General features: G+C 31.3%; 1 protein-coding gene across 3 annotated transcripts in view; it reads left to right on the top strand.

The window, feature by feature from the left end:
- The window catches only part of LOC118188852 (cellular tumor antigen p53-like), a 171,204-nt gene that overhangs the window by 82,148 nt on the left and 73,518 nt on the right, over positions 1 to 15,538 (top strand). For all 3 annotated transcript variants that reach the window (XM_085816765.1, XM_085816763.1, XM_085816764.1), the window contains exons 8-9: positions 4,090 to 4,197; positions 9,632 to 9,737. In XM_085816765.1, coding sequence (XP_085672891.1) covers positions 4,090 to 4,197; positions 9,632 to 9,737 — 214 coding nt within the window. The remainder of the gene's footprint in view (positions 1 to 4,089; positions 4,198 to 9,631; positions 9,738 to 15,538) is intronic.

A 15,538-nucleotide genomic window follows, 5' to 3' on the forward strand; every position in this document is an offset into this window, starting at 1 on the left:
CATCTCATGAAACTTTCACGGCTTTTACCAAAACCTGATGAACATTGAAGACATGATTAATGCTCATCATCCTGTATGCTTGGCAGTGCAAAAAACAAACTTGAAACTGGGACAACTAGCAAAACTTCTGAGGTTTTCTTTCGTCAGGGAAGATGATCTTGAAGGTGAATGTGCAAGTGGAGGTGTCCCACCTCACTTGACTCACCCTCAAATGCACTTCCTTTGATGTCATCCCTCCAAGTTGTCACTGTAGAAGCAAATATTCATATCATGGTCTCTGTGGTTTCTGTTTGTTTGCCTCCAAATGAGCATATTAATCAGCAGGCTTTAAATAATCTTGTGGCGCAGCTGCCTGAGCCTTTTATCATAATGGGAGATTGTAATGGCCATAATCTGCTGTGGGGAAAGCAAAGACATCAATTCATGAGGAAGACAAATTGAACAGATGATTGCTCATTGCCTTTGTCTCCTGAATAATGGGCAGGACACATACTTCCATGAACCCACAAGGACATTTTATGGTCTTGATCTGGCCATCTGTTCACCATCTCTGTTGCCATTTTGCAATTTTAGTGTTGGAAGTGATCTTTACAACAGCGATCATTATCCCATTTTTGTATCTCTTGCACGAAGAAGAGCAAACCCCATTTCGAGACTCCCTCGGTTTATACTTGACACTCTCCTTTGTGGAAAAGATGGCCGACTGATTACCTCCATGGAATATTGCAAATACTATTGGTGAGATATTTGCTGCCATTTCTTCCAGCAAAAATTATTTACCTGCATTTCTTTCCGTCAAAGAGCGCTCAGAAAGAAATCACATCTCATTCAACTTTTCCAACTTTGAGCCTTATAATAGAGATTTTACTATGTTTGACTTAAAGAGAGCTTTGTTGCAGACACATAAGTCTTCTCCAGGTCTTGATGGCGTGTATTACAAAATGCTGAAGCATCTGTCCAATGACCATCCTCATCACTGACTGGAAGACTGACCATCACACTGGGAAGTCACTGAGTACCCTTCTTACTCTTTACAATATGGACTGGAAGCAGCGAAATTTTCCCAGTGCATGGAGGAGAGCTGTTGTGATTCCTATTGCTAAGCCAGGGAAAAACCCGAGGAATCCCTCTAACTATCGGCCAATTGCCCTTAAGAGTTGTGTATGCAAGCTGTTTGAAAAAATGGTAAACAGCCGCCTAGTCTACTCCTTGGAAAAGAATAGTATTATATCTCCTTATTGAAAAGTGGTTATAGTGGTTTTCAAAAAGGAAGAACAACCACAGATAATATGCTCCTTTTGGAGGCATCCATTCAAAATGCTTTCATTAGAAAAAACCATCACCATCTTGTCTTTTTTTTTTTTTTACTTTGAGAAAGCTTATGATAAGGTGTGGAGATACGGTATACTTTGGGATCTTCCCGACTGTGGCTTGCGCGGAAACCTCTCAATTTTCATTCAGAATTTTTTTTATCGTTAGAACTTTTCAAGTAAAGATTGGCTCTGTTTTATCATTATTATTGGCTTGTTTTGAACAGGAAGAGGGTGGGCCTCAAGACTGTGTGCTTACTCTGTATTAAAATTATTTAATATAGAATATACCCTTTATTTTCTCTACTTTTCACTAAACACAAGCATGGAAATATCCAAAATGCTTCTAATATTATCGCATGGGCAGGCATTATAGAAAGGGATTTTTTTATTAATAAAGAAATTGAAAACTTACAATTTAAAAGATTCATCTATGTCTTAATGCATCATACACAGAGGTGACACCAGGCATTTACCCACCTGATGCAATCTCTGTGGATCCTAAATTCTGCTGCCTAGTGCCTTTCTAAATTCTAAAAGTTTTGCCATTTCTAAATTTTGTTGTCCGGTGTGTGACTAAATTCTAAAATTTCTGCTACACCAACTCTATAATCAGCCTTTACCATATATATTTCATATTTCTTCTGAATGTTTATATTACTAAAGAAATAAAATTAGCCACTTTTTCTATACATTCTGAATGCATTTAGTGTTTTTTAGAATAACAGAAATCCTGAATTAAATCCAAAAAATTCTAAAATGAAAAGGAAATGTGTTGAAGAAAGAAACTGAATACATAAAGAAAATTATTCTTCAAAGATATGTGCAGTTATTATTATGTAAATTACCCAATTGTTTATGATTTCAGCCTTTACTATAATTTCCAATTTCTATTTCCTCATATCATAGAGTTACTGAGCCAGATTAAATTGTATAATCTTTGACCACTAGTCAGCATTTTTAGTTTGAATTTGACTGTTCTGTAATTGTGTTACAGTGAGCTGTAATTGATTTTGTTAGCATCAGAGCATGACTTTATGTTCAAAATTCTTTTTAAATAAGAGGCTTATTGAAACCTTTGTCTGATATTGTAGTTTTTTCAGCCATAATGATATTTTTGATTCACATCTGTCGGGGGTTTTGGACTATTTAACTTTTAGCAGATCAAGTAAACTGTCATAGGTACATTGTGAAGAGGTTGAAAAGTTAGGAGATAAAGCACGCACAAACTAGCAAGAGCATTGGTTTCCATCTTGAGACAAATCTCTAATTGTTAGAAAAGATGCTTAAAGAGAAGGAAATCGATACAAACTAGCCAAAATGTTTGGGAAGGCTTCAAATTAAAATGATGGATAAATATTTTCTTGAGTGTTGTTATGTTTTGTAGCTTTGCCAACAATTTTAATGTGTAATTATCCTAATATCGTTTAAGAGTCAATGTCATAAATTACATGTATTTTAAACTGTGAAATTTTATTAGATTTTGATTTTAATAGCGCTTTTTTAACAAAATAAAATTTAATAGTGGCCGTGTAAATCCATAATGACTAAGGTTACCTAACTACCTAATTTAATAATTTATAACTAACCGCTTACCCTTAAAAATTTTCTCTACATATTAAAGCGAGTTATTGCCTTTCATTAATACTCACTGTGGTCACAAGATAAAACACAAAAATGTAAAAATTCAAGTAAAACTTATTCTTTGCATCTAGTGAGACTTAAAATAATGCAAAACAACTTCTCACCTCTGGTGTTTTAATGGCTTTTTGGAACCTTAAAGTATATTAATTGGGTTACAACACCTGGAACTCTACACGAAGCTACGACACTAACTGCACCACACAGAGCCCGACTAACTTTCAACACTTGCCAACCGTGCCTACATCAGGCCTTTCAAGTTTCTTCTAATCAGCAGGTCTCTCTCTAGACAAGCTGCAGTGGTGACAACATTCAGTCTTTTGTTATGAATCATGCTGATTATGATCTTACTACTCATTTAACCTATGTGGTTTGACATAAAATTTACCTGCTCTTTACTAAACCTCTAGACTGACCAAGTATGTGATAAAATAAGACATTTAAAAAAAATTAATTAAATTGTAAAAAAAAGTCAACATAAAGCTGACTGTTAGTAAAATGTAAATGTAACTTATCTTCTTTCAAATATGTCCAACTATTATAAGTGTAAAATATTTAATGCTACTTGATGAATTGCATAAAGTTTATTTTATTCTCAAACTTATTAATAATTATGTTAATTCGTGTTTAGTAATAATGCATACTACTTGGGATCTATTTTATTTTTAGGATTATATTACAAAAGTGAAATTCAGGCATAGATAATATTTTTAATTGAATTTATTAAATCCCATTTGCTCATAGGTTCTTAATTTTCTTCATTAATGCTCCTTAAAAGTAATTAATTTCTGTGTGCAGGAATGTATACAAACCCTGATTAATGCACATTTTCTTTTTTTTTTAAAGGTAAGATTCCATAACCCACTTCATGTTGCTTTGTAGAGGGCAGGTCTCGAATTTTAATAATGTTTTAAGAATGCAGGGGAAAAATACAATAATAACAGCTAATTTATATCCTTGTTCATAAAAACAAAAAGTGGCTGATTTAGAATATTTGGGACTACATCAAATGAAATACCCATGATTTTCAGTAGATTGTGCTACTTTGGCAACAGTTTCACAGTCAGTGGCATAATAAGTGCATAAAAATTATAATTTTTTCCCATATTTTTACATGAAATATTTTGCAAATTTACAGGGATTTTTGAAGCTGAGCATCTTGTGCGTTGTGAAAGTAATATGGCTCTTTATCAAGTGGATCCTGCTAAAAGGCACAGTGTAACTGTACCATTTGAAAATCCTCCAGGTAAATGTTTTTATATATATATATATATATATATATCATTTACCTCAGTATTATTTGAGTACGAATAATGTCTAAAGCAGGGCTAACAAATTTATGCTGAAAAGATTATAACTAGCTAAATCCAGCATGATAAATAATTATTTTCTACCATAAAAGGGAGACTAATTGGTGAAAACTCATGAAATTATTGAAAGAGAGAGAATTTAGTTAAATAAAACAGTATGAGCTACAGCGTTTGCAATATATATTCAAAGATTACATGTCCATCCTGACTTTTTTCCTAGTTTATAGCATAAGACCAATTTAGCTGTCTTTTCAAAAAACCAAGAACTATATTATATTATAAATAAATGAAAAGTTAGAGATAATTCTTTCAAGTCCAGCAGTGTTTGGAGGCAGTGTTGCTGCTGTGTGAGCAAGAATTATAAAATCTGTTAATTGCAGTTGTTATGTAAATAGGTTATCATGTAGACAGTGAAACATTTATTAAAACTTCATAAAAGAAATATATACATAGAAAAAGAGCAGATCTTTCTTAAAAAGTTATGATTTAAATGATTTAAGCCTTTGAATGTTGGCTTAGATCATGAAATAATATTGTAGCACGTTCTTTCTGCTAATTGGGCAATTCAGGTCCCATGTATCTTAAGTGAAATGTATAAGCTAGACTATGATATTGAATAATAACTTAACTGAATCCACTTCTCTAAGCTTCTCTAAGATTAGCAAAAATCATTAGTGTCAGCCTTATTTCATGAGCATCTGCAACAAAAATATAATCTTTTTTTGGATTTTATCAAGTGCTGCAGTATAGTTGCAATAAGTGTTTTTCTTCTTTAAGAATTATATTATTTACTACATAAACACTCCTTTGTCATCCCTATCATCTAGTTCATTTTTTAGTAGGTAATAAAAATGATTTCTTGGAAAGAATTCTTAATTAGTTCTATTGAAAACGATCCTTTTTTTAGCCCAAAGGCATTATCCTAAAAAGGCTGTTAGCCTTGAAATGGCATTTTATGTCGAATCACGAAAAGCATTGAATCACTTTTCAGATTGTTGCCACCAAATATTATTGCCCTGTATTATATTTAAATAAATTAAGTAATAAAAGATCTGTGGAAGCCCGAATTTTGAATTTTTTTATCTATTTCATATTTTGTAAAACTTTAAGGAATTTTTTATTTGTAAACTCAACTGTTTCAAAGTGAGCAGTGGCAACAGTGTACGAAATAAAACATGCTTATCTCCAGGGCTCAGGGCTGTCTTTAAAAAATTCTAAAGATGTGCTGTTTTTAAATATTTTAAATCTAAATGCTTTCAAAACATGTATGTGTTAGCAAAAAAAAAAGAAAAAAAAAAGAAAAAGAAAAAAAGAAAAAGAAAAAAAAAAGAAGAAGAAGATCCTTTGGCCGTAATGTAAAATCTGAAAGTTTTTTTTGGGGGGGTGGGGGGATGTACTTGTGAAAGCAAAAACAAAATGATTTTACTAATTCTGCTTTTTTACTTGAGCCAAATCTTCAACTAAATGCTTTCAAATATGCTGCAGTTTATTTAGAAAAATGTCTCCAAATAGCAAAATTTCCAAGAAATCCTCATGTGCAAGGACAAAAAAATGACTGAAGTTATTAAAGAAATAGGTATGGAAAATAAATCGTTTTTATGCTATGCTGGTGTTAAAACAGCTCCTGAGCAGACAATGCACCAGTGGCCCACTAGCTGCGGAACGGTAAAATCTCTGATCACTAGTAGTTCCGACCTAGGTTTGAATCCAGGTGAGCAGGCTGGCTGCATGTGTATGTATGTTCATGGTTTTCCCAACATGTATACAAGCCAATAACCATTAAAAAGTCTTCCACAAAGGCATCTTTCCCCTTAGACAGATAGCCCTTGAGTGCTTTACATCAGTAAACTAAACCAATGCACCAGTAATGTTAAGACTCGATTGGCATTGCAATCAGTATCTTTACCAATAATAAAGACAAATTTGCTGTTGTAGTGCTGCCGTCTGTAATGATTTTTGTGCATTTCAACTTCAATAAATGCAGATGGCTAACATAGATAACCACTACGCACTTAGAGAAATAATTATTTCTAGGTGGCTCGACTTTGTAGCCATTGCCCGCAAAAGGGTTAAATTGTTCATATTTCATTCTCCCTGTCCTAGTCATCTTCAGCATAAATTTTCTTATAAAATTTAATTTCATCTGAATTATCTTAATTTACTGTAGTATTTATAGAATTTTATATGAAGATTCAACAAATATTTAATCATTAAATATGTGTATTTAATTTTGTTTTACATATTATTCTAAGTTTATGCCCAGAATAATATGTATATTAATTGTTAATTTTCACCATGTTTAAAAGTTCTGTAAAACAAAAAGTTTTCCATTCCTACTCAGAATTTTCTTAGCAAGAAGTGTAAGTAAATTGCAAAATAAAATTAGCTTAAGTACATAAAATTTGAAATATAATTAATAACCCTAATAAGTTAAAAATTTAGAGGCAATAAGAGATTGTTGCATCCAAAACCCTTGGAAGTCAATATAAGAGGTGTGCAGGCAGTTAAAATTTGCAAGTTTATCTGCTCATGTATATGAGGTTCAGATGTTGAAAAACGTTGAGCGAGATGATAAAAAAATATTACTTTATCGGTAACATTCTGCGGAAGGTTGATAGCAATCCAGAATTGCTGTCAATAAGTTTCTCAGGTAAGATGACTTCCCATTTGTTGAGTTGTATTAGCAGATAAATGTGAGATTATATGGAGTTGTAAGAACACAGGTATGCATATCTCAGAGAACTTCCCATTTTTTAGGTTGTATTAACAGATACAATGTGAGAGTATAGATATATGAGAATCCACGTATGTATATAGAATATCTTTGAGTAGGATCTGATTTAGATTTGACAATATCCTAAGCTATTTGAGATATGGGGCCCTTTATGAGGGATATGAGTCACATTTTTTTATATGGGATGTGGTACAATTTTAGGGGATCCCTAAGCTATAGCTTGGGCAGCACTGTTTGTGATATAGTCTAAAATTGAATGTATTGTGTGTTTGCCACAAGATGGAGTTATGAGCTTATTCTGTTTTAAGGAAAAAACAGCAATAGAAGGGATATTTTAAAACATCCTATAAAAACCTGCGAATCTGCATTTGTGTTGTGTGTAATCAATAATGATTTCACAGTTGAAGTGGTCCTTCTGCATTGGAACTGACAGGTTAGAGAATTTCCTAAAACTTTAGATTAAACAGGAAAACCAGGTTTTTGGTCACCATGTTATCCCTCGGTACTTTCTTATCAAAGACGCCATATATTTATTCAAAAAGTCATTCTAAATCATAGTATGTAGAGCATTTGCTGCTTTACTTTGGATCACTACAGTCAAAAGTCGTTAATCTGGGCACCCATAATCCGGACCTCAAAGCTACAAACTTTCTGCGCATGCGTCAATGCATAATGCGTTCACGCATGTGCGTAGGCTTTTACGCATGCACATAATACATTTGCGCATGTGCGTTTAATATATAATGGGCGGTATAAGCTAAGCTAAAGTTATCTAATTATCTATTTCAGTTAATGTTGCAGATTGCGTTGTTCCTTAATCTTTGAATTGGATCAGGCTTATTATTTTTTGCAGACTGTTAGAGCAATTTTATAAAAGTAAGCTTGAACTTTCGATTATGTCAAATAGAATTTCCAATGCTGGAGCTGCCAAAGGATCTACAAAGCGAAAGTATGTTTCGATGTCCATCAAACAAAAAGTGGAATTGCTGCAAAAAAATGGATAAAAGCATATTCTTTGTTTCTCTAACCATTCCGAAATCTGTTTATCAATTTCACGCTGCTCTGCGGGGGAGGGGGTTTGTGTACGCCGCAGCGCGCAATGAATTGGAAGTTGATCTGTCATCACTATTCTTATCTTCAGAGCAGATGTTTTTATTTTATTCGGCTTATAATTCCTTACTAAATGTAGTATTTCATCTCGATGTACTCCGCTTTTGATATGATTTAAATCAAATTCCTCGTCATTATAAATATCATGAATACAAATCAAATAGTTTTCTGGTTCCAATTTTCTAATTTTGACTATGCGTAATGTATGCTTTATGCATGCGCGCGTTTAAAGAAATGTTTAGTAAAGTACACAAATAAATATAAAGCTGCTTTTTTTTTTTTTTTTTTTTTTTTTTTTTTTTTTTTTTTTTGTAAATTTTGATACCCTTTAGGTCATAATTGTTCTTTATCATAAATTACGGTTTCATATTTTTAGTTTTATAATTTCTGCATGCCATCTTACCAGATTTAAGCTGATGATATATGATGTGGAAAAATCAATAATCCGGAATCGCCGAAGTCTCGACGAGTTGGATTAAAGACTTTTAACTGTAGTTAAATTTTTCATATTGGGCCATCTATAGGAATAGTTTTCCACTTTTATCCTTTAATGACATATTTCTTTTTGTTTGTAGGCAGATAGCCCTCGAATCTTTTGTCATAATCAAATAAAACCAATCCCCCCCCCAAAAAAAAATTTTTGTTTGCCTTAGTCTTTTACTTTAATCTCTCTGCAGAGTTATTTCAGTGAAAATGACTTCTGTGACTTTCTGTGACCATATTATTATAAGCCATGTGTTAAATAGATATTCAAAGAAGGATGATTGCAAGGATAGACAGACAACTGGAGAATCAGACTAGAACAAAAAAAATTTAAAAATGATTAAATTAAAGTTCTATATACCGTGGAGAGTTCTTGCTTTTGAGTACCCACTATCTGAGATCAAGCAAGCATTAAATTAAAGTTAAGATAGGTGATCTACAAGAATTGGAGGATTATATTTGAAATGCTATTGCTTCTATAAGTATGGAAAGAGATAGAATATTGGTTGGATAGTCACCATGCAGTGAGCGAAGCTCATACAGAGTTGAAATTGCTTCTAGTAAAACTTGTTGATTTTACTTTCAAAATTTTGGTGTCTGCTTCAATCTGTTTTTTACCATATTGAAAACAGCCCATGTTTTAGTTCTGTTTCAGACACACTGTATATTGTCAATTTTTAATCACAAGAAAGTTCCCCCCCCCTTTTTTTTTAAACAAGTATTTCTCCCATGATTTTATCTAAGCCAGTATTTCTAAAGATCAGAAGTATGAATAAAGGAATTTTAATGATTAATCGAACTGTTAGGTTTGTCTATTTATTTTTTAGCATATTCATTTCCTGGTAAAGATGACATGACTTCATGTGTATTGAGGCTAGTTCAGTAATTTCAAGTATCAGTCTAAAATAATGTGCTTTTTTAAGAAATGTTATTTATTAATTTTTTGGTTCTATAGCATTGCTACTACAAAATAAATTTTTCTATTAAAAGCCATGAGATTCTTTTAAGTGTAATTTTTTTTTTTTTATTTTTGCTGATTTTAGCTGGCCAGTTGTTTTCAACATATATTTATAAATTTGTTTGCTTTGGTTCTTGTGCTGGTGGACCTAACAGAAGACCTTTAATTCTGGTTTTTACTCTAGAGAAAGGGTTTGTATTAATTTTTACTACATAATTTCCTAATCTTTTTTGGTTTACTGCCCCATTTGATTTCATTTAATGATATGTTTGGTATGTTTTGAATATGTCTGTGGGTACTAAAAGTGTATAAAATTTAATTTCTATGTATTTATTGCAGTTCATCGAATAATTACTGATATTCATTTTTCATTATGGATATAGAATGAAAATGATTAAAGATTTCTTGAAGCATTTGTAAACCTGACAAACCATTTGTAGATTCCTGCATAATACACAGTGGTACACATATGTTGAAACTATTCTGAATATCAGATTTGCAGCGTTGTTTTTAGAAAATTAAAATGTTCATTTATAAATTTGTTCCTTTATTAGCATATGTAAAGGGTTGCTTGACATTTTTTGGTATGATTCCCATAAAATATCCCCAACCAAATTTCCAAGCCTTTATAATTCATGTGCTTTCCATTCCTCCGTATTCACCCTTACACTAATAACAGTGCTCTTTATTGGGCAATATCATTCATGGCAAGAAACTATGCTATAGTATGCAAAACGGGTTCGAAAGTTACTAAAGTTACTTCATGGTTTTTTTGGGGGAGGAGTAGAAGGATTAAATTTTAAAGTTTTGGGGGTACAAATGCATTTGCTAATCTCTCTTTAAACTTTTCAATCATATCACACTGAAAGTGTATTTTTATAAAATTTAATCGTGTATTATTATTAGTTGACTGTTGCTTTTAAAGTGGCATGCTTGTGCTATGTTCTGTAGATTTCGTGTAAATGTTATGCTGTGAAATATAAACTCTGAACTAGATATCCTTTTCCCCCATTTCTTTCACCATATTATAATATCATGATATTCATTATTCTTAATGATGTTTGATGTTATTTTATGCTGATTTCAAAATAATATTTCATAAACTTCTCTCTAAAAAGTTTAATTATAGAAAATCAGTGCAACCACTTGTGTCATTTAAGTAGTACAGTGTTTGCACAGTCTTTAAGCTTTTTGGAAGTGATTTTATTTCTGAAGAGTCCCTTACTTTAGCCAAAATTTTCACATTTGCCATATTTATTCCTTTCCTGTGACTGCCATTCCTGAGTGTGAATTAACATTTTGGTTGCACGTGGAATTCAAATTGCATGGCTCATATTGCAGTCATCTGAAACTGGCATTGGTAACAGCAAGGAACAATCAGCCATTCCAGATTTAAAAGTTCTGTACAATCTTTAAAAATGCATTACCCACAAGAATTGCCTGTCTGCATTGAAAATAAGTTTCATGGGCTTTCATGGGCTCGTGGGCATTCTTTGGCATACTCTGATGAAAGTGAACTTCTAAGATATTCAAAGCGTTAACTTTGTATGGGCATGGCCAACAATAGAAATGACCGCATACTCTTGGTGTGATGTCACAAACTCTGTCTGAACTCAACTCTTCCAACCTGATACTTGAACTTCATCATCGTGCTTTCTTACATCAGTTTTTAACTGCTTTATAGATACCAATATGTGATCATTTTATTTCTGTGACCATATTTATGCATTGATTAGAAAATTTTAGAAAATGCCAATTTAAATTGCAAAACATAATTGGTAAAATAGTGTCAATACATGTTTATTAACTTTTGTAGATTTTTTTTCTTACATAATGTGATTAATTAAGTATCATGCATTCCTTCATTTCTGCTTTCATTACCCACAAATTTATATTCTCAAAGCATTGGATATTTAAAAATTAATTAAAAGATATTTGTCACAAGATGTTCTTGATGAGTTTTGTAGAATATGTATAGAAATATTCTTTTGTTAAAATAAGGAAACAACACAAATTAACAAAGCACAAATCAATAGCATAAACTTTTTTTCCATAAAAAAAAATTAATTATCTTGCAGGAAAATTCCACATAGCATACATTCTAATGGTTTGAAAATAAGGAAATATAAGAACTGAAAAATAAATTGTAATTATATAAAGGGAGAGTGTATCTGAAAAATAAATTGTAATATAATTATACAAAAGAGAGGGTATAATAAATTACATACAGGCAAAAAAATATATTGTGCAGTTTCAGATATATAAAATATAATAAATTTATAAAATGTTTTTTATTTGATTTTCAACCATGCACACTATAAGTGTATTAGTATTATATCTTCATGATAACAAAGGAGCAAGCAATCTATTTCCTAGTTTTATTTTCAACCTAAATCAAACAACTGGATGTTAGACATGTAGTTTTAAAAGATTCTCATGCCTTTGATATGTAAGCATAGCTTTATTTTTTATGCTGCCAGTAGCATGACTATGATTACATTAATATAAACTGTTCTTATAATTTAAATGTGTACTCCCAATATTGCTTTTAAGGTTTTAAATAGTTTTAAGGCAGACACTTCAAACATTCAACTTTTACCACCAATACAAAACACTTTTTATATTAGTTTTTCAGACATTTATAAATATAATTACTATGTTAAAAATATACCTTCATGGATGTAAATAAGCAGGTATTTACATCATAAATAAAACTTCTAATAATAAATTTATCATTTGAAAGAGTCTTAATGTGATTAATGAATATCCAAAACAGGGAAAAGCATAGAAAACCCAGATAATATCAGAATCAAAATTGTTATCAATTTCCTAAAAATCATGCAACCGAACATGCCACATATAATTTAAAAAGATCCTTATTGATAGGTTTTCAGATTTTACTTATAGAAACAAAACAGGCTTGAATAAATGCACATAAACTAAATTTTAACAATGAATACACTATTTGAAAGACCCTTATTGCCATTAACTAATTTCCAAAACATTTCTTTAACACAGCATAAACCTTGAAACACTGAGATTGTAGCAGAATCAAATTTGTGATTAACTTGATAGGAAGCATGATAAAAATTATTTTTAAATTCAAAGGCTATAATTACATGTATTAGGTAAATAAGTAAGCAATTATTATTATTTTTTTCTTTTTTTACTTCATTCTCAGAAACATTATGGAAGTAACTAAATTCTAATTAACAAGCATTTTAATCTATAAAGTACCACTCTGAGGGATTTTAATGTCATAAACTTATAACAAAAACACTCTTCAATAGTTCAAGGAGTTCTAAGCATCCAGATTATACAGTGATTACATGTATGATTAAGTTCACATTAACCAAATATTTTAAATTTAGATGCATACTTTTGAAAAGGGTCTTATGACTTGAATGAGTAACTGCAGTAACTATTTTTATTGCTGCAAAGGCCTTAAATGCCAAGATTTTATTTTAAAATATTTTTTACTTGAATTATTGTTTCTTGTAAGATAAATAAAACAAAAATAATTTTTTAAGTCTTGCACAATGAAAATATTTAAATTCTTTTATAAGTTTAATTTATGAAGCACACCACTTTGTTTTATGTTCCTCTTTATATACTTAAATGAAAAAAAATTTCAAATTTTTATTGTTTATAGTACAGTACAAAGTCCGTAATCCGAACGTCCATTATCCGTAATGATCTATAATCCGGACCTCAAAGCCACAATCTTTTTTTTTTTTTTTTTTTTTTTTGTATGCTTTATGCATACGCGTAAAAGAATGCGCATACATTACACATCCTATACTTCAACAGTTAAAACACCTTGGTTTGTTACTCTTATTACATATATCGTGTGCTTTATTTTGTGTGTTAGTACTAGAATAACCCTTATTCTTCATATGTGGAATGCAGATTTTGTCATAAATTTTTTATTTCGCTTTGAATTCAGAAATAATTTTACACAAATACAAAATAATTTTCTTACTACTATGATCGGGTATCCCATTGATTTCATAATCAAGAATTGATGAAACATCAACAGAGCCGCGACTGGCTACTTCACGCATGGCAATTAAATATTCGGAAAGGGATTCACCAGGTTTTAAGTGTCGTTTAAGTCCAGACATAATTTATGTGAACCACATTTTTTTCCTACTTAGCACGATATTACTTAATCAGAACAGCTTGGCCTAATGATTTGTTTCTCTAACCACTCCGAAATCTGTTTATCAATTTCATGTGGCTCTGCGGAAGGGGGGGGGACGATGCGGCACGCAATGAACTGGAAGTTGATCTGTCAGCACTATCCTTATCTTCAGGGCAGATGTTTTTATTTTATTCGGCTTATAATCCTTACTAAGTGTGGTATTTCATCTCAATGTACTTCATCTTTGATATGATTTAAATCAATTTTCTCGTAATTATAAATATCAAGAATACACATAAAATAGTTTTCTGGTTGCAATTTTCTAATTTCGACTATGCATAATGTATGCTTTACCCATGCGCACGTTGAAAGAAATGTTTAATAAAGTAAGCAAATAAATATTAAGCTTTTTTTTTTGTAAAATTTGATACCCTTTTGATCATAATTGCTCTTTATTTCATAAATTATAGTTTCATAATTTTAATTATATAATTTCTGCATGCCATCTTACCAGATTTAAATTGAGCTATAGTTCAGAAAAAACCCTAATCCGGAATCACCGAAGTCCCGACGAGTCCGGATTATGAACTTTGTACTGTATAATAAATTTTGTTTTAATGAGACTATTTCAACACTGCAAAGAATTTGAATCTCTAATTCATATGATAGTTTAAGAAATTTTGATTTTAAACATACCATTAAATAAAAACCATACCATCCAAATATTGTTCAAGCATATATTAAGAAAATTTTGATGGCACTTGTGGTTTTTCTTTGTACAGCAAATTAGGAGCACAACATGCTTCATTAATATGTGCTGTATCATTAATTTTCAGAAGAGACTCAGTAATTTTTATAAGAAGCTTATGCTGCTTCCCGTTCTAGTGAATAAAATACTTCTTATACTTTTCAGATATAATAGTCTGGAAACCAAGGTTTCTGATTTTGAAAGCTTTTCAGGTCTACTTGTTCTTGCAGTAAGTTTGTTTTCTCTCAGATATTTGGGGAAGTTAGTAAACACAGATAAGTAAACATTTCATTCATTGTCAGACATTTCTGTTGTACCTTTAAGCCATTACCATCACTGTCTGGTATTTTAACGATTCATATTATATCTGATTCAAATACAACACTTATTCAGGGTTCGTAGCGGTCCTTACAAGTGCTTATAAGTCCTTATATTTGAAAATAAAATATAAAGGCTCTTATAGGTGCTTAATTTTTCTTTAAATCCCTTTTTTTTTTTTTTTTTTTTTTTTTTTTTTTTTTTTTTTTTTTTTAGTGCTTATTTTTTGCTTTTAGTGCTTTTTTTAATGAAAGCGCATTTTTCTCCCCGTACCAAATCCTAAACTAAATAAACAACTTTTCTTCCTTATGTGGAACGTCAGATGGTGAATTATACTCCCGGAAATAGCTTTTCCCCCTTTCCCTGCATTAACGTAACCTATGATGCGCGCAAGAGTACAGACAGGTGCACGTCATTCTGTTGGTCAAAGAATTGCGAAAATCGTAGAAAATTCTGGTACATTCGGTATTCTTTTCCTCCCACCCAAATACTACATTATGCTTATATTATGAGCATATGTCTGAATATTTATAATAATATAGTTGCAGTAGCTGCTGAAGTTTAGATAAACTTCCAAAAATGGGTTTATTTTTACATAGATTAGCTTTCTAAGGAATAATATTCAGAATGGCTTAAATAAAAGGAAAGTAATCGAATAGTCAGAATTTTTTTTTTTTTTTTTTTCCCTGTCACTGTCCAATCTGGATTGAATAGGACTAAAAGTTTTGCGGTCTACCCAACCCAAGCGAAGATTCTATTCGGGAAATTTAACGATCTGTTCA

Source organism: Stegodyphus dumicola, chromosome 5, assembly GCF_044657685.1.
Source record: "Stegodyphus dumicola isolate Sdum_Otavi_A_Nest chromosome 5, ASM4465768v1".
In the NCBI taxonomy this organism is placed as follows: Eukaryota; Metazoa; Arthropoda; class Arachnida; order Araneae; family Eresidae; genus Stegodyphus; species Stegodyphus dumicola.